Source organism: Diprion similis, chromosome 14 (assembly GCF_021155765.1).
Source record: "Diprion similis isolate iyDipSimi1 chromosome 14, iyDipSimi1.1, whole genome shotgun sequence".
Taxonomy (NCBI): Eukaryota; Metazoa; Arthropoda; class Insecta; order Hymenoptera; family Diprionidae; genus Diprion; species Diprion similis.
The window spans coordinates 10686750-10713571 of NC_060118.1; the positions used below are offsets into that span (position 1 = coordinate 10686750).

The window sequence follows — 26822 nt, forward strand, 5'->3', positions numbered from 1 at the left end:
AGAGAGAGAGAGAGAAAGGGACGGTGAAAATGGATGCTGGATGACCAGCCGATGATCGCGACGCGCAGTCTCGACTGTCGACAACGAAGAAATATGCAATAATTATTCATGAATATATATATGTATATATATATATATATATCTGAAGCGAACGCATCGATGGATGTTATGGTTGGTGAACGACATAACGACGTAACGACGATTTCGTGTGAAGGCAAAATAACGGTTGTAAAAAAATTTATAACAACGCGTTATTGAATTTAATGAAAAACAATGTCGCTATTTTCTTTTCATTCCTTCTTCTTCTTCTTCTTCTTTTTTTTGTTTCTCTTCTTTTTCCACCTTCTCGGTTCTTAACTCGGTACAGTTCACTTAATTAATTTCAAACACAATCCACCGGAATATGCTGGCGAGCAATAAAGATTGTTGAGAAACTCAAAAAAAAAAAAAAAAAAAAAAAAAAAAAGATTCAGAACGTGAGAAACTTGAAAACTCTTTTCTTTTTCCCTCTATTTTTCTTCGAACTCTGTTGAATCCTCGAACTTGGTTTGTTCTTTTCTTTATTTTTCTCTGTTTTATTTTATTTTTTTCATGCTTTTACCGATTTTTTTTACAATTTTCCGATCATCCAAAATAATATATATGTATATATGCAGAAAATAACGAGATTACGTTTGACATTATTTTCTAATTTCCTATAGCTTTCTAAATTCTTTGATGATTCTAACGAGGTTTTTTCTTTCTTCTCCCTCTCTCTCTCTCTCTCTCTCTCTCTCTTCATTCATCCTCTCTCATTTACAGCCGCCTACTTTTTCCATCGCCACTTTATTTTATACCTACCAGCGGCCGAGTCTCACGGAATTATCGCGTCTCGCGTAAAGTAAACGAGATGGCGCGAGCTACCGGAAATTCGCCGCATTGCACTCAGTCGATATTCAAGGAAACTGCAACTTTTTCATTCATTTTATACCTCTACACCTATATACAACATGTAGTACCTGTCCCGTAACTAAATAGTCGATCGAAAGACGATGAATGGAGTCCGGGAAGTTAGGAGAGGGAGAAAAGTCGAGATTCAGGATCGATTCTATAGATCTCTTGCACACCATAATAACGAATCATTTTATAATAATCTCAATTAATTTTCTCCTCTCTTATACTTAATTCATAAATCAATTATATTATCATGCATTTTTCCTCCATGAATAGCTGTCGTCATTCATTCATTCGTTCATTCATTCATTCGTTTAGTCTTCATTCATTCGTTGATTCATTCATTGACAGGCGAGTTTCTATCATTGTTCTTTGTAATAACGAGCCTCGATTTCCATTCTTTCATTCGAGAGGTCGTTAGTCGTTATTATATTTATCACACACTAATTGTGCGATAGGAGAAACAGAAAGAAGAAAGAAGGAAAAAAAGTAGTTAAGAACATTTTACACGATCTTTATGTAACATGTATAAAATAAATTCATTGACTATAATTCGAATAAATTTAAAACTAGTATAATTACGACAAAAGTGTAATTTTCTGACGACGAGAAAAAGAAAAGAAGAAGAAGAAGAAGAAGAAAAAAAAAAAAAACATTCTCAAATCAAAAAAAAATTTTTTTTCTTTTTTGCTGTTATATCATATGTTTTTCGATATTTTAATTTCTTCTTCTTCTTCTTCTTCTTTCAATTTATTATACAACACGGTACGCGTGAATTATTTTATCATTGTTATAATATCATCATCATCATCATCATCATCATCATCGTCATCATCGTGATCGCGAAGCTGTTGAAATATGCGTTTTATATAATCTTTGAATCGTTGCTGCTGCAGATTCTTCTTGTGAGAGTATAAAACCTTCCCCGGCGTGTGCAGTTCAGCCAGCAAACAAGCCGACTTACCGTATTAGGAATGAGCCTCTCGGATCTCGTCGTCGTCGTCGTCGTCGTCGTCGTCGTCCTCGTCGTCGTTTCGCTTATACATACTTAAATACTTGCGGCGTGTATAAAGTTCTACAGATAGAATGTTCAATGAGTTTTGTAGAGTTTTGTTTACCCCGGGGGAGCGATTTCTTGGCGATGGGGAGGGGGGTAAAAATGTTGAAAGATCAAGATTAAATAATCTCGCTGAAGGATCGCTATATCGAATTTTTTAAAAAGACAAATTTTCATTTTTATATAAAATTTATAAATGCAGAGGGTCAAAAATTTGGAGAAGTAAACAAATGCAAAGGTCTTAATATATAGAATAATTATAATAATAATAATAATAATAACAATAAGAACAATAAAGGTTTTAATATCTGAATATCAAAATGTAAAATCGTCGAATTTTTATCGATGATACAAAATCTTGTAAAGATTCTAGTTTTTGCCGTTCTATATTTTTTTTTTCTTTTTTTTATGTTCTTTTTCTCTCTCTGTATTTCGACTTTCTACATTTTGTTTATTCTACAAATTTCTGCATTTTCCCATCTTTCAAAGATCTTCTCTTAATCGGCTGTTCTAATTTTTTACCACCACCGAGTGGTAATAAAAGTTAACATTTCTTATTCGAAACCATTTAAATATGAATTGTTTTATATGTAATATAAAAATTCACGGCTTTCATCGTTTAATGTACATACGGCATTCCATGCCAATTCAACCTGCGTCTCACTTTCGATCTCTCTAATTTTTCCTCGCGATTTTTTACACGATTCATCTGACTCTCGGTTTCTTTCTTTTTTTTTTTTTCTCCTCTTTTGATAAATTTTTTTCAATCGATTTCGAATTTTCAACGATTTTTATAAACGAACATATTCGTCGACACAATTTTTGAATCCGTAGTAATTGTGAAAAATCCTGTGTTCTGTATCAATCGAAATTTTCTTTCCTGCTTATTTTTTTTCTCGATCTCTTTTCCGTAAAAAACAAAATTCCGTTTCAAAGTGGAAAGAAGAAGAATCATTTTACTATAGCCTGTTGTTTAAAAATTCTTAAGTTCATTTGTTACACTCGATTCTAACCCTTTTAGTTACAGAAAATTTAGTTTTTCTTTTGTCTTTGGATTTTCAAGTGACCGAAAGGGTTGAAGAATTTTTTTTTTTTAGATTTCTCCGACTAGATTTTTCCTTCTTTAACATAAAAACATTGCGAATAAAAATTTAGTATTTAAAGAATCTGAAGATAATTTTTCAAAAACGTTTCTTTTTCTTTTCTAAAAAAAAAAAACAAAAAAAAAAAAAACACCGTTCAAATCGAATTCAAAGCTGAAAAATTTTTATACACCGACGGATGATTTTTCAAAATTATTTCAGATTTAAAATTTAAGTTACCTCAAATCGATTCGAGAAAGTTCGGAAAAAAAAAGAAAAAACTTGAGTGCCTTCGAGAGTCGGAACAATTCTGTAAAAAAATCGTTGGCCGAGTCAGTGAAGTCGAGGTTCAGACCTTCAGTTTGAGTTGGCATGGAATGGCCTATGTAGAGAAAAAAAAAAAAAAATACATACATCCAACGTGCGAAGGGGATTTTGCCACCAAATTTATCACCAAATTTTAATGAGACAGCGAAACGACGTACTATAAATATATTTATAAGCATAACAACAATGTAACACGGCGATGGGGAGGAAAAAAGGGACTGATGGGAATAAAAAACAAGTTTGAGAAGAAAAAAAATAAATAAAAAAATTCTCAATCTCCACATGCGATATACGTGTTTCACCTTCGATGCATGCGTGCAGCGTTATTGCGCATATATAACATATATATACATATGGGGAATTCCAAGTGAAATCGCGAAGTCATTTGACTCATGTCATCAGATCCTTGCATAACTTTTTTTTTTTGTCTTGATTCATTCCAATTCAAAAAAAGCCTAATTTTTTTTCAAAGACTATGGAAGAAACGGGGGGGGGGGGGGGGGGAGGGAGAGAAAAGTAAAACATGTCTTGAAAAATTGGGATGTTTTGCATATTTTTCGAAATAAATGAGAAAAATCTTTTTATCCTTTGATCTTTTTTATTGCAAAAAAAAAAAAAAAAAAAAAGACAGATTGTTCTCATTTATTTTGAATAATATGCAAAAAATATAAAAATTTTCCAGGATATGTTTTATTTTGCTCCTTTCTTTTTTTTTTTTTTTTTTCATTTACCGCTTCTGTAAGGATTATCAGGATTATTCATTGAGAAAAAAAAAAATTTTCTTTCATTCTGGAAACTGAAAGAAAAATGTAAAAAAAAAAAAAAAAAAAAAAAATATGAGGATATGACGACATGAGGCAAATTACTCCTCGATTTCACTTGGAATGGCCCATACACTTACTCGAATTTTTTCCTGCCCATTGTTTCGGGGGCCGGTTTCTTTTTTCGTTCAAGATGGCTGCACGTATGCTTGGATAAGGTTTGAGTATATAATACGTTACAATACTAACCGAATCTGAGATTATATTTATCGATCGTCGATTCTGATCCCATATTCTCGCAGCTCGTAAGCATTTCGGAGTGATTTTACTCAATGCGATCGCGATTCGAATCTTATATATGTATATATGCAATTTAGGGTGATTCAAAACGAAAAAAAAAAAAAAAAATTTTTTTCGCCCGCAAACAAGCTCAAAAGTTTCGTTTAGTTGTAAAAATAAAAATTATAAATAAAAATTTGAGCTTTCAATATTAATATTAAGATTGAGATAACTGCGTGATTTTTATTTCCTCTTCGTGGAAAAATTGAATTTACTGCTTTTTTTTTCTTTTTATCAGGGTGTAAGAAAAAATCAACAAACCTCGCCGAGCTCGAGAAAAAAAAAAAAAAAAAAATGAAAAAGAAAAGAAAACCGAAATTATCTCTTGATGTTATAATTATCGCACAGGGTATAAGCGGGACCAAAAAATTCAGAAAAAAGCCAAACGTAAAAAATTAACCTGTGACAAAAAAATCTTTTCACGCTTAGACTAATTTCATTCGCTTTAATTCGATGCAATTTAACGTTTCGTCGATTATTTTTTTTTCTTCCATTTCTCGTCGTTGCCTTTTTTTTTTTATTTCGACAGCTTATTTTTACACGGTGATTATTGTTATTATTGTTATAGTGGTTTGATGATATTTATTCAAATGTTCTGTCCAGGAGAAAAAAAAAAAGAAGAAAAAAAAAAGAAAAAAGAAACCGCGATCAAAAATATTCTTAGATTACGTTGTAACCAAACCTCGAAATTCAACTCTTAAAAAATAAATGCGTAATATTTAATACTTAAACATAATTACTTGAATCGTGCTGATTCTGATCTTTCTAATGCTCTAAAAATAATATTGTCTGAGTTTGTACCAAGTAAATAATTGCTTAATGTTCATTTCAATCTGTACGATCATTATGCGAGAATGATTAATGGTCGAAGATGACGCGCGTTAGTTGTGTGAAATTTCATCAAATTACTTTATTGTAGTATCGTATCGCTGTCATAACTAATCGCTGTCACATCGCTTAAGTGTCGAAATTGATAATTCGATTATACAATAAATTCATTCAGAATGAAATTGCTGTGACCTGATCGCACGATTATTGTTATTATTGTATCTCTTTAGAGTAAACGGAAATTGATTAATCCCGAATGATGAATTTATAACGTGAAAATAAGATGTCGTGAAGAAAACTGAAACAAAAAAAAAAAAAAAAAGGGAAATAGAAAAATTAACACGCGATTGAAAATAACTCAAACAAGAAAAACTCGATTGGAAAAAGTAACTTTTGACAGAAATGACCAAAAACAAAAATATCACCTGATCAGTTTTAAACGAGGGAAAAAGTAACTTTTGACAAAAATAACCCAAAACGAAAATGATACGAAACAATTAACAATAATTAACCCAAGACAAAAAGAATATGAAAAAAAAAACAAAAAAAAAACAAAACGACCCAAGAGAAAACAAATTGGAAAAAACATTAGATTACGTGACATTAAATTGAACTTATTTAATAAAAATTTTTAATTTCATCATATCTTTTATGCGTTACTTTTGTTTTGTTTATTATTTTTGGATTATCTGGTCCTAGTACCGTATAAATATATATATAAAAAAAAAAAGACATATTCTCCACAAACAAATGTGATAACGATTTTGTAGAAAATCCGTTCCGTAGTAGTAAATACAAAAAGAAAAAATGCGTCGATGATTGTGAATGCGGAGTTTCTATGCAACGCAATATCTTCATCGCATATTTATAATACACTTTTGAAGCAAGTGCATCTAGACGAATTGCATGAATATAGAATCATAGCCACGCGTGCTCCATACCACCACCACCATCTTGGTTCATGCGGTAGGTACAGTGGTAAAGACCCGTTTCTCCTAAAGAGGCGTCAAGCATCGACGACACCTAGACAAAGTTCTCTTTCTCTCTCTCTCTCTCTCTCTCTCTCTCTCTCTCTTGCTCTCTCTTTTTGTCGATGCAAAAAAACGTTTAACAAACACACGGACAAGCAAATAAAACAAACACCAGACGAAGAATGACGCGGTGGTCGAGATTCAGCTTCGGAAGATCTTGATCCAATTTGGAATCTCGCGATACTCTCTCGATTCGATCCATAATTGGCGACTCGACTGGTTGGATCGCTGCTTTATTCACGCCTTACAGTTTCCCCCTCTTATTTTCTCCTTATTCACTTCCCTTCCCTTCTCTTCTCTCTGCACTTTTTTATTTTCAATTTTACTGCAGTGCAATTGCAATGCTCAAATGCAACGGATTTTTCCTACTTTTACGTTGTAAAACAGCAACAGCAATCATTCTGCTGCATCCTTGTGTGTGCATTACACATAGTCTGATTGATGCTTGTTGCAAAGTAGTTTGAATAAATGAACAATTTATTGATCTGCACCACGTGTTGTCGTTCGTTTGCTGTGCGGATTATATATACATACCTATATATATATATATATATATACGGCTAATATCCTCGTCATCATAATGAATTTTAATTATTATTGTGCGGCTAGCGCACGTGAAATGGGAAAACTTGTTATGAATATTGTGTAATTTCGGTGGGGGAAACATATTCAATCCAACGTAACTACCAAACTATTCATATATACAATATTCATATATGTACCTATAATATTCAGTGAACACGAGATAATTTAATTAACCGAGCTTCATGTTGTAAATTGTTTAATTATTGTTGTGTAAATTTATCAGGTATATTGATATAGTATGACTTATTTATATCGGAAATAATAATTGCGCAATTGTCTCGGTCAAAGTTCTCGGTTTAAATTTAATATTGACGTGGAAAACGATGGATTTTTCTTTCTTTTTTTTTTCATCACGAGCTCGAAGTTGGTAACTTTATAGTATAGGTATACGACGAAGGGAAAAATATATCTATTTTTCTTATTTTTACAAATCATTTTTAACGTACTAACAATTAAGAAAAATATCGGTATATTTTTTTTGAAACTTTGAATCGCTTCGGAAACAGTTTTTTTTTTTTTTTTTTTTTCTCTTTCACACGAATGTGACAAATTTTCCAAATTACTCACATCTTGTTGCAATTTTTGATAGAATTGCGATTAAACGGTGAAACCGTTTATAGAAATTCAGATACTTGACAGCAAAAAAAAAAAGAAAAAACACAACAACAACAATATATAATTATTGAAGATCGATGGATCGCGATTTTCTATGACTAAACATGCGAAAATGAATTTCGACCTCAGGAAAAACTTTGAAAAAAAAAAAAAAACAAAACAAAACAACAAAAACAAAAACAAAAATACAACTGATTTCGTAGAAATTTGAATGTCGCTTTTCTCCGTGCGTGATTGCATTTTGAGAAAAGAAACAAAACGAAGAATAAAAAAATATTTCCAATGATTTAGCCAAATCGTTATTGTATAAAAAAAAGTAAATCGGAGCAATAATTCATCGTTGAAAAAAATCGATTTCAGTTACACACCGAGATTAAATGTGAAAATTTTTAATCCACTTAGTCTGTCTATATTTTTATAAATATATTATTACCGTTATCTTTACTACTAAAATTATTATAATTATTATCATTATCGTTGTTATCATCATCCGTTTCAAACCAGCGGAGAAATTAAGCCTCCGTTGGTGTAGACTAGACTAGACTAGACTAGAATAGAATAGACTAGACTAGACGAGGCGAGTGTCAGGATTCTGTCATGCATGGCTACGGAGTTTTGAATGTGGTTATAACGTCCATGGCGTTTCGGAATTGTTGTTACAACGGAATGACTAAACTGCGTTGGATAATTAATTATCCACCGTAACACCCGGTATAATACTTACTCTAAAATACATGCGTAAACCTTCCTCCTCTCACACGTACACGGTTCATTTAACTCAACTGAAACTTGGGCGAATGGCGTGCGTGCGTGCGTGCGTGCGTGGATTATTCACGTCTTCGTTTTAGGTTGTAGGTTGTAGGTATGTACGTATGTACGTATATACGTACGTACCTTAATGTGGGCAGTCTAGGCACTCCTTATCTTTGTGATTTACGACGCTAAGCGAAGCTGCTTTCAGACCGTTTGATTGATTCCGTCAACTTTATATATCCCACTTATACTATATGTATAGTACATTCCGACTCTTCGTCGTCGGTATAACACCTAAAATTTACGAGGTGAAACTTTGGCTTGATTATGTTTTATTTTTGTCCTTTTTTTTCTCGCCTCGTATAGGTATGGGAGGTATAGGTATGTATGTAGATACTTATGGTGGCCGGTTAAATCAGTGCAACTTGAACTTTGAACTTGACGAGGAAATTAATTTTTATATTCTTAAAGTTGGGCGATTTACCAATCGATGTTTATATTGACGTCGTTGATTATTTTTGGAGACGATGAAAGGATTCGAAGGTTTATGGAGGTAGGCGCGAAAAAATTCGTCCTTTTTTTTTTTTCTGATGGGGTTGAAGTGCCGAATTTGGAAAAACTCAATGAGATACTGATTTAAGGAAAGAAATCGGAAGTTTTACGAAATGAGATATTTTTTTCGAATGGTTGAAAAACCGATGGATCAAAGTTCAAGTTACGATTTTGCAAAGTTGCGAAAAGTTAAGATTTGGTAGAACGGAAATTAAAATATACTCGCACGGTGTAGTGTGTGTGTGAAAAATGAAAAAAAAACGATAATCAGAATTACCAGAATTCCGATCGTGAAGGAAAAAAAAAAAAAAAAAAACGAAAAACTCAAAACAAAGAAAGATCAAAGTGGCGAAATTTCAGCAAGAAAATTTTTTATCATTCGTAATTTCGATGTTAGACATTTTCAAATTTTCTCATTTACGAAACTTCGACTTGTGTATCGTTGATGTTTAATTTCTTCACTTCAGCTTTCCCCATCAAAGAAATCTACAATTTAGCATTTTCGTAATTCTTGAATTTTGAAATTTCAACCCTGCCCCGATTTTTTTTTTTTTTTTTTTCCCCTTCTTAAAACTCAATTTTAAGTACAAAGAAAATACTTAGTTACAATTATCACAGCGTTCATTACTTTTCATCTAATACTGATTTTATTCTCCTATTATATTATTATTATTGTTATTATCGCTATTACAACATCGTTTTCATGTCGTTGAGGAAAAATAATTCCCACGATTGTTTTATAATACGAACATGTCTTGTATAATAACACGAGAAATACTTACAGCAGCCGATACGTGAAAATATGTTGCTGCAGAAAAATGTCGTACGTATATACATGTATATATATATATATATATATATATATATATAATATATCTTTACGTAATGATTTATCGAAGATATTTACGGACGATTATAAATAAATAACGAAAGAACCGACTTTCTATCGACGTAGAATAACGGGATGTATCACAACATTAATCACGTATGTACGTCAACTCGCGTTATGATTTTCGCAAACTTTTTTCTTCCTCCCTTCAATTTCCCTCCGGATTTTTAAAATAAACACAATTTATTCATATCCCTCGATACGTGGAATATGCGTAACACGCAGACTAGACGATAACGAAATTTGAATTTATTCTTCTCGAGTACCGTTTTCCATTAACGGATTATTCTAATAAATCGATAACGATCTTTGCCTCGCGGCGAAAGTTCGTAATTCGTGATTCCAACAGCGTCATCTTTTTTCTTTTCTTTTTTTTTTCTTCATACTTTTCACATCGTTCTTTCATCTGTCCGTCTTTAGTCTATCCATTTCATACTTTCACGTCTGTTGATTTTTCTTCAGATGAATTTTTTTTCTTTTCTTCTTCTTCGTTTTTTTTTTTTTTTTTTTCTACTTCTTCTAATCTTATTCTATAACCAAGTCCAAATGTGAGAGACGAAAATTAAAGGTTGCCCGAAACGGTATTTGGGTTGGGGCTATACGCTTGACTTTTTCTTTTTCTTTTTCTTTTCTTCAAATGTACTCTGTACCTTTTCTTTTTTATTTTTATTCTTCTTCTTTTACTGCGCGGACTCAAATGAAACTTGTATTCAAAGTGGGGTTAATTGGGTTGAAAGGTTTTGCGGTAATTATCGGCTGTGTAAAATCCGACCTTCGCTTTGCGGCGTCGATTATACATATAATACAAGTCTCTCACTTTGTTTTTTTTTTTTAGAAACTTTTTTTTACACACTTAAGGATAATTATCACACCTCCGAATTTTTTTTTTTTTTTTTTTCAGTCGATTTATCGTCAGTCTGCCCGAAATTATCAACGAATAATTTCTCATCGAATCGACATATTTTGCAAAATATGTACTTAATAATAATTGTCATTCTGAAAACGAAAAATGCCTCTTTTAATCAGGGATCGAAACTTTTTTTTTAACAGATTTTTAAAATAAAAGTTTTTCGATCAAATTGCTTCAATTTTTGCCCGGGCGCAATTGATATTGAAATGAAAAAATTTATTTCAATTCGTCTATTCGATCGTCGAATTGTTTTTGTGTTTTTTTTTATCCTCACTTACTCCAGAGTGGTTGAATTATTATTTATATCGTCACCGTTTCGCCGCCGCGGCGTTTCTGCATTCGTGTTCAAAGTGACTGTACACACTCCTTACTTCGCTGTTTCTTGCCCGAGGAGACTGCAGTCGCGTATGAAATTCGCAGAGTCTCGATCGAGTCTCTTGAGATCGCGTCTCGCGATATCTGAAACGAAAATCTTTTACGATCCGCGGTAGATCGGACCAATAGTTTTCAACAAGGAATTTAAACAAATTCAAAACAATTAATGTGACACGAAGTGCAAAATCATCGCGAATAATCCCATGTACAGTTATAAAATGGATTTGAAGTTGTTATTTTTTTTTTTTTTTTTTATTTGAGATTAAATTTTAGTGCGTAATCGTAATTCGTTATTCAAATAAAATGAACAATCAATATCAATTTGAATTTTAAACAAATTTGAAATTACCTGAATATACAAAGTGATGTTAATTTAATTGAATGATTGAATTGTTGCTTCAACGAATCTAATTTTTTCAAGTGAATTAAACGATTGTTTTCTGAAGAATGAAAAAAAAATATCATCGTTAATTGAATTCTCAAAATTTTTCATCGTTTTCATCGACAATTTATGTGGGAAAAATGTAAGAAACTTTCGGATTCTAACACTATTTTGAAAATATCTTATCAATACAATTATACAAAGTACACAAGTATCAATAAAAAAAAAAATAAAATAAAATAAAAAGAAATGAATAATTCAATCGATTCCGAAATCCGTTTCATCTTTTTCGTTCAATGAATTAAACATATTTCACGCAGATCTAGGTATTATATATATATATATATATATATATATATATATATATATATATATATATATATATAGATTTCTGTTTCTCGATCGAGGCAAAGAAATCACCACCGGAGGCAACTCACGTGTCTGAACTTCAACTTACGTACCTAGATATGGATCACCGCTGTGAGAATATTAGCATAAATTTACTTAACCGACCTAGACTGTCCAGCCGTCAAGCAGATCTTGATTACACCGATTCCAGATCGATCGCGAATCGGTTCCTTAAATTATTCGCGTTGTACATGCTGCACCGTGTGCCATTTTATTTACACAACTAATACGTCGCGTTTGTTGGTTGAAAATATATTTTTTTTTTACGAAATGACTTCGAGGTTATAGATAAGATGGAAATTTTAACCAACGTTTCGATTCATTTTAATTACATTTGCAATTACGTTACTGTAGAGTAATTAATGATTGTATAGAAAATTTTTAATTATATTGAAATCAATTCCTAAATACGATAGAATATTGTAAAAGTAATCGAAATAATTCGTAAATACAAAAGAAAATTGTAATTAAACATCGTAGTGATTAATAATTACAAAAGAAAAATTTTAATTATACTCAAGATAACGAATCATTGCATAGTAATTACTTTGTAATTATTAATTGTTTCGAGTACAATTTATAGAATTTTTCTCTTGTAATTATTAATCATTTTTAGGATAATTACAATTTTCTTTATATAATTAGTCGTTTATAATGGATAATTAACCATTTTTGCAAGCCTGACTTTGTCTCGCAGTGAATTTTGTAAAATAAAACAAAAAAAGTTTTACATATTTTGTGTGTAAATAAAACGCAATTATTTTATCTATACTGCACAGTACGTTATATGAGAGCTGTGTTGAGCCTAGAATAACCGAGTAATTCGTATTAAGCCAATTGAATATCATATAAAAGCAGAGTTCTCGAACGATGACGCAGTCGAGTAATGCTAGTTGTGTGTTGTAACGTCGTTTTATTTTCACTTGTTAGGGGTGCAAAGTATAATTGCTTTCGGAAAAAGAATTCTTCCTGTTTTCATACTTGATCTGGAAACTTGAACGAGGTAGAAATAAAACAAAAACAAGGAATGAAACGATTGTTAATAACTTAACTCTTCGTGGAATTTGCAGAAAATTTTTTACTCGATAAATACTATCCGGTTTTGCAGTCTACGATATAAAATAGTTTGATCCCGTCTACGTGCTGCAGGTGTAAAATATATATGTATGGGCTATTCCACGTCAATTTGACCAGTGTCAAACCCCGACCATCTCAAAATCATTTAATGTTTTTTTCTAACATTCTGCTCGGTAAAAAACGCGTCCTGAATTCCTGTCTGGGGTAAATATTCAAATTCGGGTTTAAAAATTTTTTAAGTCCAAATTAAGTGATTAAAAAATAGAAAAAAACAAAACGTCGGTGTTTTGTGTGATTCACTGGATTTTTGAGATTTTTTTCAGATTTAAAAAAATGGGCATTCGCAATTGACTTGAAATATTTATGAAAAAAATAAACGGTTGAATAAAGAAATTTGAAAACATTCAGGTCGCGTTTTTTATCGAGTAGAATATTAGAAAAAAATAGGAAATGATTTTCAGATGGTTGGGGCTTAACACTGGTCGAGTTGGCGTGGAATACCTCATATACACACACATATATATATACGTATAACACGTGGAGAGTTTCTTTGGATGTAAAACCGAAGGATAACTAGAAGTTGGTGTTGCTGCTCGGGAATAACTGGTGCTTGAATAGCTTGAGGCAGTTTATCACTCCGATCGAGCGTAACTAAACGGTGTATAATAAAATATAATGTAGCGATATGAAATAATGAATGCGAATTAAGATTAAACACATATGTATGTACCTTATGACTTGTGTTATAATAGCGCATCAAGATTGGTTTTAATTTAACAACAATTTGATTTGATTTCATGTTACAACCGACACCGTATAATTTGTATTTAATTTCCATTCTTTCTTGTGATATTTTCAGGAGGAAATCGGTGAGATAATCGAATCTGTACCGTCGAGGCGATCGCGAGTATCGATCTCCGATTCGTCAGGAATCACCAGCCGGAATTCCGGGACGAGATCCTTACCGGCGACTAATCGACGGGGTGGTTTAACGAGATTGGAATACGAAGGGACGAAGAAGGGTTCGTCGGAAGGACGACGCGATGACGTAGTTGTCGAATGGCCTGACGATATACTCGCGGATTTGAACTCGCTGATCGCAAACGAAATCGACGAGCTCAAAAGGAAGGAAGAAGAGGGATCGTCGAGGGTGCAGGACGATCGAAGGGTCGCTCTTCTTCCGCCTAGGGTGAAGGTGGAGGAAGACCTAAACGAGGTTGGTAGCAAAAAAGTGGACAGGGTCGAGTACAAGGACCTCCTTCACGAGTTCGGGATATCCGATAGCTGCAGCGAAGCCGGTTCCGAGGACAAAATCGAACCCCGAATCCTGGCAAATGGCTGCGACGAGAAGAGCCGAGGATCGCCGATCTACGGCCGCATCCTGAGGGGCCCGAGCCATCCGAATTCCGACTACGACGAGCCAAGGGATAAACTGGAACCGGAAGTCAGGAAAATCGGTAGGGACAGGAAAATCGGTCGGAATTTTTGCGGTTACGCAAGCTCTGACTACGACGAACCGGAAATCGGTGGGGGAAGTTGGGGGGTAAATCGTGAGACAGATTCTAGTCCGTTGGTAAACGGTGCGGGTGTTCATGGGAACGTTAAGAGCCAAATAATAAGTGTTAGTAGAGAAGGTGAAGCCCGGGGGGACGGCAGTTGCAACAGTTTATTAATTTTACCAAAGAATAATTACCTTTCCAAATTACCACCGAAGTACAACGGCGCATACAGGCGAAAAACGAGTCTTCCGATACAGCTTCAAGCCTGCTTTGATAAGCGGCGAAAAACCGATGCTAATCATCATCTTCATCATCCTCAACGACTTCACGTCAGGACGACGGCCCAGAATCAATCGTCGAAGTTCAACTGCGGTAGCAGCTTCGCCGACAATGATTGCTGCGGCGATAGTCAGCCGGAATACGACGACGTTGCTTTCAATGAAGTCAGTAAATCGAACGAGATGATATCGAGATCGAAATCATTGGAGAACAGCCTTGTACTACCTCCAAAATCGGCGCCAGTCACGCCAACGGAGGACAAGAAGCTGCTTTCGTTTTCAAAATTGCTCAGAAGACGGCAGCCGCCATCTATTGTGGCGAAAAATTTTCAGGACGCTGTTGTCCTGGTTAGGGTTTCGTCCTTGCCGGATCAGGACATTCTTCTGAACAATAACGCGGATCAGGGTCTCAAGCCGGGGAGAAATGTTCACCTCAAACATAATATCAGATCCATTTCGCCGATCAGTCTGAGGTCTGATCTCTCCGCAAAGAGGCTGTCGGAGTCTAACAGGGACGTTAGACAGATCAGTCCTGTTGAATTGAAGAAGTTTTCTAGTCTTTCCGGATCGGCGTCAAACGACGCCGCAGTTTCTTGCAGTTTTTCCAATGAATGTGACGGGGAAAATGCCGCCTATTACGAAGAGGAGAACGCCCGGAGTCAAGATCATCGTGACGAGAGGATGTGCGTTGCTCAGGAACACAACGCCAGGTCCGGATCGGTAAGTCGGATCGTTGTAACGCCGTTGGTAAAGCAGTAACCCTTACCGACAACTGTGTGGGTAAAACAGTGACCCTTGCCGGTAAAACAGATCAGTAGACGGTTTTTTTTTTATTTATTTAGCTGCCAATTTCCATGCAGTCGCTTCTTTCTCGGCTGCGGAACGGATATTCGTCTTCCTGCTGCCCCGACGGTGGTTCGAGTTTCGTTGAGAGTCAAGTACCGTGTTCAGAAATTGGCACCCAAACTTCACCGGCGCTTTCGCGATGCTCGAGTGTCGGAACTTGGGTCAGCGACTTTGAGTCACCCAGAGGTAAGTGGATTCGATTAGTTTTGAATAGATTTGGAAAACTTTCTTGATATGGCTCTCGATGAACTTTTCGCGAAATGAGGGAAAAATTATCTGCGTGTGTCATCGAACAGCCGAATCGACCGTCGACTCCCGATCACTGAGGGATGAAAGTACCCTTTATCCAGGTTCACCCCAGGACACCGTCGACGATGATAACAGGTCGTCCTCATCCTCTCAGGACCTCTTGCAGAGCATGGACGAAATATCGTCGGGCAGTTTGTCGCCGGAAGTTAACGATCCTGACAGGGCTTCGTCGCCATTAGAAAGCGGCATTGGAACCGCGAGTCCACCACGAAGCACCGAGCGCAGATTGAGCAAACGTGAGTATAAGGAATACAATGGAAAATGGAATACTTTTATTTATGTTCTTATGATGACTTCCAAGGACTTGGCTTTTCAAAATATCACTATGTTTTGTTTATTCGATTACTCGATTCACGACTAAGAACCGAATTTAAGCAAGTCTTGGCAACCATTTTATTCTACACTTCGTATACTCTATGGTTTGCAAATTGGTCTTCATACGTGGACGAAAGCACCTCTCAACCATTCGTGGCTAAAATCTCTCCAGATTAATCGTAATTATAATAATTGTGACCGCGATTCGATGAAACAATGGCGAAAATTTGTAACAAGGTAACCCAAACCAGAAAGAGAGGATAACGATCGCCTAATATTTCTCGTTACTTCGCGTACCCAGTTTTTATTTCAACCCCAATCCCTCTTCTGTTTTTGCTCGTCGTCTTGACCCGCCTTTTCCGTTCTTCTTCATCATCATTTTGTTAAACTGTTCGCCGGATCAGCACCAACCTATAACAAGTGTCACCGTAAAGAAACCTGGGAGAGAATACGACGCAGACCTTCAAAGGTCAATTCAAGGTCCGATAAGTACTTCGCTGCTGTTAACGATGACGTTTGGGTCCGCCGGGAAAGCGTTCACACCCAGACAAGGGATCAGGACAATTGGTATCCTCAAGAGGTCGTCGACAGTAGCAGCGGTCTCGACGATTCTTTGCCGAGGATGAAACCCTCCAGGCCAACCAATCTGCCTCTCGGTAATTAACGAATTTCGTATAAATTTTTGAAGAATCTCTTAAGCTTCTCGCCTTCTGCTCACTTGGAAAATGGACTGAAGACTTGACGATTGTGAAGCTTAAGTCAGCAGCCAAACCTTTCAAACTTTTACGATCTAGAAAAATGGAGTTCAGTTTTATCCTTATAGTTCTTTAAAAGTGTTGGAGGTTCGAGGTGTTTCACAGAATCTTGATTTTTGGACTGAGATATACCTTGTGCGAATGAACATCGAAACGTTTGACTGATAATTTTGGTTTCCAGCTTCAGCCTCGTGTCTTGATGATGATTTTCTTGCTCTTCAATTCAACGTGGGTTTCCATTTGTTATGATTGTATTTTTTTTCTGGGATCGACAGGCCTTTCGACAGCCGTAAGCAGCTCAATGAGCTCCGGTGAATTACTCGAATCACCACCCAGAGCACCGTCCTCACCATCGGCTGCTAGTTTGCAGTTGAAACCAGAACCAATGACCATCGAACTTGGTGGGAAAAGTAGCAGTGCTCCTTTACTCGAGAACGGCGACGAGGGAAAAGGAAAGGACGACAACATGGTGGTGAGTTCTTTCTCTATCTTAATTTTTAGTTCGACAATTTCATTCAACTTCGATAACTCGCACGATTTAATAGAATGAAACGAGACGGCTTTGATCGAATTCACTTACTCCGAAAAGATTGATTGATTTTAGTCACGTTCTATTGGCAATTCTTTCGATTTATTTATATATATATACTTATATATTAGGGTGGCGCCAAAAAATCGACTATTTTTTTTTTTTTTCTGAATCTCGTGTGACAAAATGTTAGTTTTTGATGTTTTAAGAGCCCACTCCAAAGGACAGTGCAAAAAAAAAAGATTTTAAGAGGTCGCTCCTAATTTTAAAAAATGTCAAAAATCGTAAAAAAATTAAATTAAAAAAATTATATTTTCAGTATTTTGTTTGATTTTTAATTCATGTCGTGGTATATTGTTATCGAAAATTTATGAAATTTTAATATGAATATCAAAAGGTCGCTCGAAAAGATCTAAAGAAATGCACCAAAAAATTGAAAAAAAATTATGAGCGACCTTTCAAAATTCAAATTTTGAACTGAAACTTTCGGAAACTTATTTTTTTGTCTTTAAAATTATACCGTAACGAGAAAAAAAAATTGAAAAAAAAAGAAAATCGATTTTTGACGATTTCTGACGTTTTAAAAAATGTGGAGTGACCTCTTGAAATTTTTTTTTTGAACTGTCCTTCCGAGTGGGCTCTTAAAACATCAAAAACTAACATTTTGTCACACGAGACTCAAAAAAAAAAAAAAAAGATAGTCTGCTTTTTTGCGCCACCCTAATATATATATATACACATTATTAGTCGCTCTTGTATGTTTTTCGGTATTTTATACCCACATATATTTTAAAATCATTCATCTATTCAACGGCAATGGATCCCTCGATCCAACGTACATCTATGTATATCCATAAATATGTATATAGGTCTCGATCATCGACCATCGAGCATATATTATATAGAAACACAGACAAACTGGCATACAGTATAATATAAGCACAGTGCATAGTCCTTGGCTTATATAAATAGCTAACTCCAGTCTTCGTCACATATAATATTTCCCAAGCTCACGATCAGTTCCAGTAATAATATCCAACAACCACCGCGTAGCCATAGAATTACGTCACACCAGCTTTGATTCAATGCAAGCTTTTTACTCTTTTTCCTTTATATTTTTATATACCTTGTGATTAATTATCATATACGTAGTTACAGAGATTATTTATCGCTTACAACGACGCGAGTTTGTATTTTATATTTATAGTATATATATGTATGTATAACATCGAGTGATTAAACTTTTCATCGGTGACGAATTTTCAAATGTATAATTATAATTATCGCTACCAAATGTTATTTTCATATTTACCTACGTATTTCTTTTTTTTTTGTTCTTTATGAGAGGGTAGATAATTTCGATATTGTTATAATTAATTTATTTTCTCAAACACGGGCTCGTAGTTTGGATTTATTTAGGATTGAATATCGTGCCACGCAATCGTAGTTTTTTTTTTTTTTTTTTTTAACATCAGGGTCATTCAAGTTCGTTAGTGATAAAATAGAACACGAACTTACGAAAACGGTGATGACAAAAAATAAAAAATAAAAAAAAAAGGTGTTATAAAATAAAAATTAGTGGATATCCGGTTTTGCTTCCGTTTCGCATGTTTCGGGCCTAAAAGTGAACTGAAAGTGATGCAGAAGATGAAAAATTCTTTTAGCAAATCGATTTATCGCGAGCTACGATGAGATGTATTATCTTTGAAAATCTCTATAAACAATATATATATTAGGTGATGTAAAAACGCTTCGATACTTTGAAAAAAACTATACATAATATCGTCGAGTTACGTATGAAGGAATTTTAAAAACTGCGAAGCAAACCGCGGATGGAAATCTCGAGTGATATCGATGTCTCGAAAATGAATTCCTGCATCTTTTTCTTCTTCTCGTTTCATCATATGCGACCTTCTTCTTAAACAACTTTGTTTTTCAATATTTACATGGTTTCTTTGCTTTTTTATATCTTTGATATCGACTCTGAAATAAAAAAAAAAAAAAGAATAATTTTTAAAACTTAATAAAAATGTACGGAAACATGAGGATTTCCTTCTTAATTCGCAGTTCAATTATTCAAACATTCAACTGATCGTGTCGAAAATTGTGCAAAAACTTTGCGGCTTGTGATTATTGTTGTTGTATTTCGTTTTTTTGAAAATTTATCTATGAATTTTGGTTCATAAGATAAAAAGAGAAAGAATAAAAATCGAATTTATGTATAGATATATATATATATATATATATATATATATATATATATATATATATATATATCGTCAAATCAAATAGAAATCGTCAAAAAATCGATTTTTTTTTTTTTTATTTTTCTTGTTGTTACGGTATAATTTTACAGACAAAAAAAAAAAATGAGTTTCCGAAAGTTTCAGTTCAAAATTTGAATTTTGAAAGGTCGCTTATAATTTTTTTTTCAATTTTTTTGTGCACTTTAGATCTTTTCGAGCGACCTTTTAATATTCATGTTAAAATTTCATAAATTTTTTTTCTTCAATTTAGTAAGAAAGAATCGATAACAATACACCACGACATGAATTAAAAATCAAACAAAATACTGAAAATATAATTTTTTTAATTTCATTTTTTGACGATTTTTGACATCTTTAAAAATTTGGAGCGACTTCTCAAAATTTTTTTTTTTTTATCTGTCCTTTGGAGTGGGCTCTTAAGACATCAAAAACTAACATTTTGTAACACGAAACTCAAAAAAAAAAAAAAAAAAAAAAAAAAAAAATAGCCGGTTTTTTTTGCGCCACCCTAATATACATACTATATACATATACATAATACCGTACAGTGTTGTGCTGTGAGGTTGGCGGTGAGCTTTTACCTACACATCCCTAGAGGCGGGCTGCCGGGCATCGGTCAAAGCGAAAAGGGCAGCGAGCCGCGTTACTCGAATTATATTCGCATGAAACACCTCAACCCTTTTACCGACTCCAAACACGTGGAGAAAACAAACCCGTTTTTCACTCTGCGCGTTGCAAGCTCGTTCCAAGTTAGGCTAGATTGACCAAGGTGAGCCTCCCTCCGACCCTTTCCAAAGAGACGAGGGAGGAAGAGAGAGAGAGAGAGAGAGAGAGACGGAAAGCAGCGGGGAGGGGAAAAATGACTGACGAAATAAAGGGGAGGGGGATGGAAAATGTGTAAAGAAATGATAAACATTTTTTTTTTTCTTTCTATTTTAATGTTCGCGGGGGTGAAAATTTGAGAATATCGGAAAGCAGATGAGGCACATTGATATAGAATTTTTTAATTGGAATACGGGAATTTTGTATTGGTTTATGTAATTTTAAATTGAAAAAAGTCGAATCGTCAAAATTTCGAGGATTCTAAATTTTGCTTTACTGTACCTTTCGATTTTTCGATGTTTTGAGATTCTGTCCGAAACGCGATTCTATTTTTTTTTTTTTTCTTTCTTAATTCTTCTCAAGTTTTTGTGTCTTTGAAAATTCGATATATTGCCAACTTTCTGTGTACATTGATACTTCGAAATTTTTTTTTTTTTCAACTTTTCTTCTGCCTACGTACTTCGATTTTCTACTTTTTGAAATTCTTTCGGAACCGTGATTACTTTTCACTTTTTTTCTTTGTTTCCTATTTTTGAAAATTCGATATTCTGTGACTCTTTTATTTTCTGGTATATATATATATATATATAACATCAAAAACATTGAAAAATGAAGTAGAAAAAAAAAAAAAAAAAAAAAAATTATATTCGCTTTTGTCGTTGAATGATTAAATTTGGCAGTGAATATTTTCTCCTCTTTTCTCACTTTTCATCTCTTTTTGGTCCTCTTCCTCCTTCTAGCTTCGTCCACTTTATCTTCGTCTTTTCTCTTTGGATGCGAATGTTTAGATATCTGTCACGCGTTTGAATGATTTTCCTGCGAAATTTTTTTTCACGGAAGATTGAGAGACCATTGAAAGGTATTGAAATTCTTTCCGACGAGGCGTTTGCTCTCTTCACATTAAAGCTTTACAGATAATCTTTAAAAATAACCCGAAAAATATCTTGCGAACAAAAATTCATTCAGTTACACTCAAAAATGTTTTTGCAACACGAAACATCGAATTCCATTGATATAACACTAAAGAAAAAAAGGAGAAAAACAAAAACAAAGAATCTAAAGCTGGAAAATTCGAAAAATATATGCAACAGATTTTTGTGTGTATCAAAAATACTCGGAATATTTTCAAAGCAGCTTGCGGACTTTTTATTGTTAACTTAAAATTCCAATTAAGGGATTTTCGTGATTTCTTCATTTCTGTAAATCGCGTTGTTGTGTTTTTATTATTATTATTATTATTATTATTATTTTTTCTTATCGAATTTATTTATTTGATTTTCTTTTCTCCATATTCTACTTGTTATCAATGTAATTCTCTTTTATCAGCGTACTTTTTCTCAACAGTTTTTCTGCTTCTTTTCCTTTCAGGTCATCCAGCAGCCTCGATCACAGTCCGAACGTCATTTGTCAGGTGAGTTTTTATCCATATAATGTTTAATATTATCAATTTATTACATATAAGTACGCGATAATACGATGTATTATGAATTGTTAACTTTTTTTTTTAATACTGAACAGATATCTTTTGCGCTTTTATTATCTATTTGATTTTGACGATTTTTACCGAATACATTTATTAGCAAGCATTCGAGAATTCTTATGCTATTTTTCATTTAAATTTTCAATTCGAATTCAATCTTCATTTTACATTTGTAAAATAATACAATTGAGGAAGAAGTGAAAATTTCATTAGATTTAATCGTCGTACTATTGACATATTCGCAATTGTTATTATATATAAAAGCTAGGACGTTTCGGAATAGAACAAATTTGCGATTTTCTACAATTTTTCCCGCTAAAAAGTTTTTTCGATATGAATTTTTAATTTAAAAGAATCAGATTCCCCGATGATATATCGTTCTGTTATGGATCGTGATCCATGGATTGAACATAAATATCAGGAAAGAAATTGGCGTTCGTAATGCTACAGCCAATAATTAACTGTTTCTTCACAAATTCGAAAAAATTTGTGAAAACGGTAAAAAATCAAATAAACGCAATTTTCCACATAAAGTAGAACGATCAGCTTTTCACAGAATCTTTCTTTTAACCTTAAAAAAAAATTTTACTGGGTTCCACGGTGTAAAAATGTCAATAATTTTTTTTTGAAACACCCCTAATAAATATATATCTATATTTTTTTTTCTCACCTTTCACTCCCCGACGGTTTTCTCTATCCCCCCCCCCCCCCCCCCCCCCACTTCACTGCATTTCAGTTTTATATCATTAATTATTTTTCTCGTATTTTCTAATCTCTCTCATTCAGCGCTTGATTTCACATCTAATTTCACACTCTCTTTATCTTTCTTTCCCTCTCTCTCTCTCTCTTTTTTCTCTCGCCCCTAAAAACCCGTGACAATCAGAGAGCTTTATAAATTTTCGCCGCCCGTCACCCGTTATTCGGTAGATTTTTTTCTTTTTTGCCATCCAGACTCTAGACCCGTGGAAGAAGAAAGTGAAAGGCAAAAAGCTGAATTAAAAAAAGAGAAGGAAAAAAAAAAAACTTCGGGACTTTTTTCTCATGCCTCTTTCCCTCAGTACATATGAAAAAAAAAAAAAAAAAAAAAAACGAACATCGAAATACGTGACGAGGGAATTTGGCTTGTATAACGACAGGGAAGGTAGAAAAATGTAATAAAAAATGAAATACGTTGGCGGGGGGGGGGGGGGGGGGGGGGGGGGGCGAAAAAAAACACAGACGTAGGTAAGAAAAAAAAAAGACAATTAAGTAAACTTTGACCCTTCCCTCAAATTTTCTTCAAAAAAAAAAAAAAAACACCCCCCGCGATTATCCTCAGATTATATTCACCATATCTGCCGTATATCGTGCAACGATCTTACGTGTGTGTGTGTGTGTGTGTGTTGTGTATTGCTATACGTACACCAGATGCGTGTATAAATAACAGGTTAATGCGAGTTAGCAGCCTAACATTTTTTTTCTGTATTTCGTCTCGTACCGTTATTTTCTTTTCCCTTTTTTCTCATCTCTTCTTCTGTTTCCCTTCCGTTGCTTTTTTCTCACCGCTTTTCACGTTTTTCTTCAATTTTTTATTTTTTTTTTTATTTGCCTTTTTCTTCTTCTTCTTCTCTTTTTTTTTTTTTTTTTTTTCTTCTGATTCTCTCCATTTTTTCCCTTCGCTTTCGACTTTTGCACTTGTATTTGTTTGCGTCGTTGTTGTTTTTTTTTTTTTTTTTTTTTTTTTTTTTTTTTTTTTTTTTTTTTTTTGTCGTTCGGTTTCTCGTATACATATATATGAACAATATATATATATATATATATATATATATATGTAGGTATACTGTAATTTATGTATATACAATGCATGCCGTTGACGCGAGGGCTTAAAATCGCGTCTCGCAAATTTTCTCTGCAGCCAGTGTGACTTTATTCTTGCTTTGCCATCGAGGTCGTTTCATCTCCTCCTCCTCCTCCTCCTCCTCCTCCACCTCCTCCTCTCTTCGTCTCTCGTCTCCCTTACACTTGCCAAAGTAGCCTGCATTTGTTGATTTTTCCTTCAAATATCCCAGCTGTTGAGAGACGGAATAAGAGAAATACTTATATATATATACATATATATATATATATATATATATATTTACGTATATAAATATATCTCCGTGTATATATGTATATGTATACATATATTTATTTATTAAAGTGAACGAAGCAGAGGAGAAAATTAAAATGGAAATTAAAAGACGTGTCTCGAAATTATTCATATGCAATATATATGTATATATATATATATATATATATATATATACATATTGTAATATAGATGTATGAATAATCTGCTTCTGTTGTTTTTTTTTTTTGTTTTCTCATTTTCTTTTCTTTTTGATGAGTTTTCTTTTTTCCGTTCATTTGGAAAGAGAACGAAGTGATTTAAAAAAGGAGAAAAAAAAAAAATTAAGTATAAAACAGCGGTGATATTAAATAATAACATAATATCGATCTTGATCCCCCCCCCCCCCCCCCCCCCCTCCCCCCACAATCGATGATTTTTATTCTCGATTCTGTCCGTGTAGATGTAATTATATTATATCCTTTAGATCGACGAGGAAGACGATTATCGTCCTCGATCTCGATCGCGTCGATCAATTTGCGATTCTCAGCGTTTCGCTTTATGCACCAGTATTTTATAAATATAGATATACATAATTCTATATATTATTAATTTATTATTTGCTACTTTTCTTTGGCCATTTTTTTTTTTTTTTTTTTTTTTTATCTCTGAGAGAGAATAAATACGTATGGGATATAGTTTTTTATTGTTTTTTTTTCCGTTTTGTTTTTTTGCTACCGGAAAAAAATAAAATATCTGCTCAGTTCTGGGCGTAAAATGGAAATAATTTTTTTTTTTTTTTTCTACTCGTCATAACCAAAGTACTCTTGTAATATTAAACCGTTGAATAACAAATGATATTGTTCTCAGTGTCACGCGATAAAAGTTTTTTTTTTTTTCTTTTTTCTATGATTTCTTATTCACGTCTCTCTCTCTCTCTCTCTCTCTCTTCTTTTTTTTTCATTTCGTTCTTCAGGTCGCACTGTTTTTTACTAAGCGTTGCAAAAATTTCGCAAAATCGGCGTTTTTTTAACTCTGGCAAACTACGCTTCGGCGTTGTTATATATATATATATATTGTGTCTAGGATTTTGTTTAGACGTCGTCGGTGTTGAAAGTCGATTTTCAACGCAACGTGTGCAAGAATTCATACACACACAAACACTTATAACGACAAGAAAAACAGCAACAACAAAAACAACAACAACAATAATAATAATAATAATAATAATAAAACACAGAGTGGGTGAAAATTTTACTCACACAGCACACGTGTCCGATGCATGGGTCGAATTTAACGAGCGAATTTTTGACGATCCTTTTTACGCTCTTCTTCTCTACGTCTACGTTTTGTTCTTCAGTCGGTGTGTTTTTATTTTTATTTTTTTTATTTTTTATTTGTGTTTGTTGTTTTTTTTTGGTTATTTTTTATTTTTTTATTTTTATTTTTTTCTTGTTATTTTGTTATCGTCAAATTTTACAGCTCGCTCGGACGAAGTGTAAATATTTGATTGTTTCCTTCCAGCAAAACAAACGCGACTGAATTTTTTTTTTTTCCCTTTTTTTTTTTTCACGTCTATTCTCATCCTGGCCGTCTATTTTCAATTTTTTTTTTCTCTTATAGTTCGCTTTTCGTTTCACGTTCCTATATATATATATATATATACATTTATACGTATATACATATGTATATACAAATATACATATTATTGCATACATACGTATATATATATACACCACTGTATGTACAGAAAACGCGCGAACGGCTTGTTATATAATGCCACAGTTATAATATTTCTATTTTTAATATCCGTTGATAGCGCCGCTTATTTTTTCTCTTCTTTTCTTAAACTCTCGGTGTTGGGAGTGCGTGTGTGTGTGTGTGCGTGTGTGTGTGTTTTTTTTTGTTTGAAATTTTTTTTTTTTCTTCTCCTCCCACTTTTCGGAGTTTTTTTTTCGTTGAATTTTTTTTTTTTTTTTTTTTGCCCTCCTTCCTCTAACTTTCAAACAAGACGAGTGTATTTAGAAGGAAAACTTGGTGGAAGAAGAAAACAAAAAAGCTAACAATAAGAAAACACACACACACACACACACACACTCGACCAGCCAAACAATTCGAATGAAAACACATTTTTGAAATTCCTAGTTTTATACACGGCGTCGATTAATATTATATATGCGATGAATATGAACCTTGCATCATCATATGTGTGTGTGTGTGTGTGTTAATCGCTGTGTGCTATGATAATCGAGGCGTCAATATCCAAGCAATTTGAAAGATAACTTTTTTCTTCTCTTCTTCTTTTTTTCTTCTTCCTCTTCTTCTTCTTCCAAACACTCAATTTCAAAAATCTTCGCAGGAACCTTCAAACGATCGTCGTTGTTATTACATATTATATATATATATATATATACACATATATGTATGTGTTATATTCCCTACGTACATATTTTATATATATGTACGTATAAAAGTTATATCGGTACGATACATAATAAGTTGGGCAAATTTTTTTCTCTTTTCTTAGACCAGCTTTTTTAATCCGCGTGCGTGCCAATTGCCACGTGGATGATTTATAATCGGATTGATGAAGGAAAAAAAAAATGGAAGGAAGGAAGGAAAGAATTGTATCTTTTTCGAAATTATGGGTAATTATGTACGTAACGACGTGCAGAACACTTTGATCGAGCGATATTCGAATTGATTATCAGATTTTGATAACAAAAATGAAA

The 26822-nt window shown here is 33.6% G+C and overlaps 1 protein-coding gene across 3 annotated transcripts in view; it reads left to right on the forward strand.

The window, feature by feature from the left end:
* The window catches only part of LOC124414529, a 132420-nt gene that overhangs the window by 14066 nt on the left and 91532 nt on the right, over window positions 1–26822 (forward strand). Inside the window, exons 2-7 of one of the 3 annotated variants that reach the window (XM_046895491.1) lie at window positions 13764–15401; window positions 15524–15713; window positions 15824–16072; window positions 16556–16807; window positions 17182–17378; window positions 21893–21935. In XM_046895491.1, coding sequence (XP_046751447.1) covers window positions 13764–15401; window positions 15524–15713; window positions 15824–16072; window positions 16556–16807; window positions 17182–17378; window positions 21893–21935 — 2569 coding nt within the window. The remainder of the gene's footprint in view (window positions 1–13763; window positions 15402–15523; window positions 15714–15823; window positions 16073–16555; window positions 16808–17181; window positions 17379–21892; window positions 21936–26822) is intronic. The other 2 variants (XM_046895489.1, XM_046895490.1) reach the window with 2 other exon arrangements.